This window comes from Trachurus trachurus, assembly GCF_905171665.1.
Source record: "Trachurus trachurus genome assembly, chromosome: 18".
Lineage (NCBI taxonomy): Eukaryota > Metazoa > Chordata > Actinopteri > Carangiformes > Carangidae > Trachurus > Trachurus trachurus.
The window spans coordinates 24,368,534-24,374,533 of record NC_139909.1 but is presented as its reverse complement, the minus strand read 5'-3'; the positions used below and the strand labels follow the sequence as shown (position 1 = coordinate 24,374,533).

General features: G+C 45.0%; 1 protein-coding gene across 1 annotated transcript in view; it reads right to left on the bottom strand.

Annotated features, from left to right (window-relative positions):
* Window positions 1-915: 915 nt before the first annotated feature.
* efnb3b (ephrin-B3b) overlaps window positions 916-6,000 on the bottom strand; it is a gene marked incomplete at both ends in the record, with an annotated part of 77,678 nt that continues 72,593 nt past the window's right edge. The window contains 2 exons of the mRNA XM_083993137.1: window positions 916-986; window positions 5,436-5,528. Coding sequence (XP_083849263.1) covers window positions 916-986; window positions 5,436-5,528 — 164 coding nt within the window. The remainder of the gene's footprint in view (window positions 987-5,435; window positions 5,529-6,000) is intronic.

Sequence of the window (6,000 nt, the reverse complement as noted above, 5' to 3'; positions counted from 1 at the left end):
AAAAAAAAAAGGGTAAAATCTGTGTGATGTAAATCAGCTGTAGTGAGCTCGGCGCTGTTTGTGTCATTGTAGTAAAAAAAAAACCCAACAATGCTTCACACCAACACTTCTCACCTACAGCATGTGAGGTATGGACGAGCGATTGGGCGATGTGTAAATGCCCCGGTTCACACGTTCGGTAAAGCGCGAGAAATTTCACTACCCAAAAAAAAAAGAAAGAGAGAGAGAAATGAACAGAGCTGAGTGAGTCGTGTTCTTTCTCCTCCACTGAATGACTTTGAGGTAGAGCACGACTCCAGCCTCTCTCCATTTTCATCTCCTTGTTCTATTCCCCTCTCCTCTTTGCTTTTCAATTATTCTTTTCTTTCTCCTCCTTATGTGCCTCCCACTTCTCCCCACTCTGCTCCATCACTCCCTTACGTCTCCTTCCTCTCTCCCCTCATCTTTCTGTAATTCCCATCCTTCTTTCTTTCTGTCTGTCTCGACGGAACTACAGAATCCAGGCCGCCCAAACTAATGACAATAATAACTCTCTGAAATGTCGCCGCCGGTCTAGCCCTCTCTCCTGCTGCCCTATCTCCTCTCTCTCTCTCTCCTTCTCCTCCTGCCTATGTCTTCCTCCCTCTCTTTTTCTTGTCCTTCTCCCAAGGTAGCTATTAGCCATCCATTCCCCGCCTGCAGCACTTAGCTCGGAGGGCCGGGCGCAGAGATGAGGAGAGGGATAGAGAGCAGAGAGCGAGAGAGAAAGATATGGAATTAAATGGAGAGATCCACAGATGTCACCGCTGCACATTCTCCATCTGTCGCCTCCTCCCTCCCCTCTCCCTGCTGCTTTTCTTTTTCATCCACCAGTCTTTGCTTATTCCCTCCATCCATTTTGCCGATGGATCTGCCGTGGATTATCTCCTTTCCGTTTCACTTCTTACCTGGGTTTCTGCTGGTGGTGCGTCCCGCTGGCTCCTTCTTCGGCGGCAGTCCATATGGGCCTGGGGCGGAGGGGGGGGAGAGAGAGAATAAGGATGGAATATGAGTGGGATGGCAGAACCACAGAGTCTGCCTCGACAACAGCCAAGGCTCTCAGAACAGCTCCCAATAAGTGACATTAGCAAAGAGAGCGGCAGCCAGACAGAGAAATGGAGACAGAAGAGGTTTAATAAAGGATTCCCTCCCCTCCTCTCCCATTATGGGGGGGGGACACATATTGATTGGGCTTCTCTGCGCTGTGTATGAGCACTTTTCCATTTGTTTGAATGGGGAACTAAAGAGAGGCCGTTTGTTGTTTTGGCCAGAGTGAATTTACACAGGGCCATAACGGCTTGTAATCTGTAGTCGCTAAATCAGGCCATCTGTCTAGCAAGCCCTGGGTAATGGTGATGGCATTAAAGAGCGTTTATGTGACACATGCAAACGCACACACGTGCACAGCGCGCGCACTCACGCGCACAGATGCAGCCATTGTAGAAGTGCCACTCCTCGCAGCTGAAAGAGATGGTTCAGAAAAAGAAAAAAAAAAAAAAAACTCATTTTGTTCACTTCTGAGCCATCTGGCCGACGGTGGGCTGCAAGGATGGAGTTTTACGGTGACGATTCATCGCTGCAGTTTATCCGACACTTTAAAAAGGTCTGTTAGTGGTCACTGCGGCAGCAAGGACCACGGGGTGTGTACGGATGAAACTGCACAATAAACCCACGAATGCGCACTGCATCACAAACTGGTGAGTGGTGTGTGTGTGTCTGTGTGTGTGTGTGTGTGTGTGTGTGTGTGTGTGTGTGCGTGTGTGTGTGTGTGTGTGGAGCCATCAACCTATACATACTGACATTTAGAGCAGTGTAAAGCAATTGGCTGGCAACTCCCTCGTGACAGCCCACCAAACAGAAGTTAGGGGTGGTGCTGTCTGGATCAATAGGAACTGCTGTGTGGTCAGCAGGGGCGAGGGGAAGGAGGTTGAGACTGTGTGTGTGTGTGTGTGTGTGTGACAGAGACAGAGAGCAAGCAAGATAGATAAAGAATAAAATAAAAGAGGACAGGTCAGTGTATGTGTGTGTGGGGCAAGGGGGCGAGTGTGTGTACGGCGAGTGTGTCTGTGTGTGTTCCTCGGAGCGGAGCAGAGCGCCATATCTCATCAGAGATCACCATGAGGCGGCACGCCGCTTATTTAGACGACAAACAACACAGACGTGACCTTTCAGCCACATAGCAGATAAGATGGAAAGACAGAGGGAAAGGAGGAAAATAACAGGGAGGGGGGCGGGGGGGTGGGAGCTGTAAGGAGAGATGACCAGCATGCAAAGTGAAGGAGAGGTGATGAGGACAGGGAAAAAGGGAATTTGAAAAGGAGGTGAGCGATGTTGCTTAGAGCAGTGGTTCTCAACGTGGGGTCCGGGGACCCCCAGGGGTCCTTGAGAGGGTTCAAGGGGGTCCCCAACTTTTTCTTGAAATTCTACCACTTTTTTTTTTTCCCGGAGAATATTTATTATTATTATTATTATTATTATTATTATTATTATTTATTTTTATATTTTTTTATTATTATTATTATTTTTTGAGAATTTGACCACTTTTTTTTTATAGAAAATCTTTAACTTTTTTTTTTTTTCCCTTTTTTTTTGAGAATTTTTTCTTTCCACTTCTTTCTACAAATGTTTAAACGTTTTTGGAGAAATTGTACCACTTCTTTCCAGAAATTTCTCTATAATATTTCCAAAAATTCACGCCATTGGCCCTAATTTGAATGTACAAAAAAAGTAACGTTATTCAGTCTCAGAACAAATATTTGTGTATTTCTGGTGTTTGCTTGAAATTTTTGTCCATTGGGGGTCCGTGGTCTAATTTGTGTCAATTTAGGGGTCCTTGATGTAAAAAAAAAAAAAGGTTGAGAACCACTGGCTTAGAGGACAGATGAGAAAAGACAAAAAAAACGGGGACAGGCAGAGGTAAAGAAAAGTGACAAATGACAAGATGTGTGCGTCTTAGAACTTAATAAGGTTTTGTAAAAGTGTGTGTGCGTGAGGAAAGTAGCGTTCCCATTGCCTATGTGGTGAAAGAGCCAGTGTGTGTGTGTGGTGGAGTTTCTATTGAGCTGAGCTGACTGTGCTGATGTTACGGCCTGATAGAGCCACAGCAGCGCCACTTTGAGAGCACCTACAACACACCAGGCCTGATAACACCACACAGGCTAGAGAAATAGAGGTAGACAAGTGTGTGTTTATGTGTGTGTGTGTGTGTGTGTGTGTTAGAGGGGGGTGGGTGGGTCGTGTGAAGGACAGGTGCCTATTATGTTGTTGGAATGTGCAGGTCAGTGAAAATGCTTAAATGAGCCTTTCTCTGCTGCTTTCTTTCCGAGCCGCCTGCATGCGAGGGTCATTACCTGTGAATATTTTCCAAACAAATTAGAAGTGTGTGCAGCTATGAGTCATTAAAAATCACTGACTGTGTGCTTTAACACTGAATGGAGTCATTTTTTTATCGTGCTGTAGCTGGCAGGTCTGCTGCGTGGGGAGGCCAGCGTGTGCGTGTGTGTGTGTGTACGGACAATCCAGGTTGCATGTTATGCGCTCATGTCCTTGCATGAGTGAGATAACGCTTATGCCTGTAATGTATATACCACACAGGGAAGAGAGCGAGCTTCAGTGTGTGTGTGAGTCTGAGTGTGTGTGTCCAGCATGAGACAGTAGCAGTTAAAAGGCAGAGTGAGAAGGGAGTCAACAGGGCTCATTAGAGCTGACTGATCCCACACTTCTCTGCTGTTCTCACCACTTAACGAGCCCTAATATGCTCAGCCAGAACACACACACACACACACACACACACACACACACACACACGCATATAAAGAAGTGATGTATGTGTGCGTGTGCATGTAGAGGGACATGAGAGAGAGAGAGGGTTTAGAAGTGGAAGGGGCTGCATGTCAGATAAGGTGCGGTAATGAATGCGCGGCGCTCGGCACTGTACAGATGGGAGATGATGTGAGATGCGGTGGACTGGAGCCAATGTGTGTTAGTCACACTGTGTGTTAAGTGAGCGCTTGTGTGCGGTGCATGAATAACAATGTGTGTGTGTGTCATGAGCAAGAGAGAGAGGAGATGAAGAGTCCATGTGTGGATACGGGAACTCTTTTGGATGTAGCTACACATCTTCAAACTTACAGTTTCTCCCAAAGGTCTCAATGAAGAGATGGACATTAGATCTTTATTATAAGCTCTAGTACTATGTATTTCTCTGTTTCAGGGTTGACTGTTGCTTCTATCATGATCTGGTGTACTTAATAGATTCATTGTCAATTGTTTTACTATGAGTATTGCACTTTAAGATGTTACACCCATCCTATATGATGACCTTTTGGTCTGATGTGATTGTTCGGTTAGAACCATGCTCTATTTGTATTGTTATTGTAATCCTCCATAGCCTACTACATGACTGCCTTTTTTGGCCTGAGGTTCAATGATTTTTATACTGTTTTTGTGACATGATTGTGTGACAATTCATTTGTATGCACTGAGAATATTTGTATTGAGGTCATGGTATTGAGGCTGGGTGTTAATTCTGTCACCTGTGAGTGGACAGCTGCATGTTATCAAGTCATGTGACTAGTAGTATTTAAGATGGCTACTCACATCTATCCTACTGTCTGATGAAGAGCAAAACCCAGAGCCGGCCCAAGGCATAAGCGCACTAAGCACCTGCTTAAAAAGCAATTCACTTTTTCAATCTATAGTGCGTACCTTCTGTCAATCCCTAGAGAAATCCTTGTTGTTGCACTTCAAATTGTTGTTTCACATTGCTGTTGCAGTTTATTTAAAACCAAACATAAAAACGCAGATGACATGTTTACAGCAAATTAATTGTCTGTTGCTATATTGTTACTTTTAGTAGAAGGCCTAGTTCAACTTCAACTAGGCTAGTTGACATTCAGTATCCCACTTACAGTAGTACAATATCATTTTGAATATTAAGTGTAAATCAACCCCAGGCTGCACTTTTAGCTGAATTTGGTATAATTTCAGGTTAAGAATAGAATAGAATAGAATACAATAAGGCTTTATTAAAAACCATAGATGGGTAAAAACATGCCAGGCTAGGATGATGATTCATAATGACAGATTAGAAAAATGAACTAGGCTTGTAGTAGGTGTAAATGATTAATAATCAGTATTATTGGTAGTAATACAGGGCCCCAAAATAATATTTAGCTTCGGGCCCCATGGAGGCTTGGGCCGACCCTGAGCAAACCCCTATTGCTCGAAACGTACGTCACAATAAATTCTTACGCTGACTCCTGCAGAGTCGCGAGCACCTGCCCTCGTTGGTGTGAAGTGTGTGTCTACTTTGGTTTTTTCTGTGGATACCAGTTATGCACATGGGAGAGCGTGTGTGTGTGTGTGTGTGTGTGTGTGTGGGTGAAAGCAGAAGAAAGTAAGGTGAAAGGACTCACTCTGTCCCACTTTCAGGACCACCTTCATGCCTTGCGTGGCACACACTCCTCCTCTCATGCTATCCAGGCCTTGGCGTGTCCCATCTGACGTAGCTGCAGGGATGGAAACACAAAATTACACAATTAGGTAAGTAACAGGGTGGTACACACATACACACAAACACAAATACACACACGCACATTGGAAACCCATCTGTTAAAGCCACACAAACTCACTCACTCTCAATCTATAGCCGACGCCAACAATAGCTTCTATTCATATGGTCAGCCATTCCAGAGAGTCAGCCAGTGACATTTGCAGAGGCAGCGATTTAAAACTCCACCAGAAGCTCTGAAATGTCAAACTAGGAGGCGGCAGCGCTTTAATAAGTCCTCATTTAGCAGTCCGCTGGAATTCATTAACACCCCCACCGCACGGCGTGGACTCAACCGCTTTGCAGTCAACTGCAATTGCTGCCCGGGCTGGAGAAGTAACAGGAGAGGGGGGGGTAATCTAGAGAGGCAGGGGCTGGTTGACGGGAAAAAAAAAAGAAAAAAAAAAAGAGAGGGATGGTAATCCAATCAA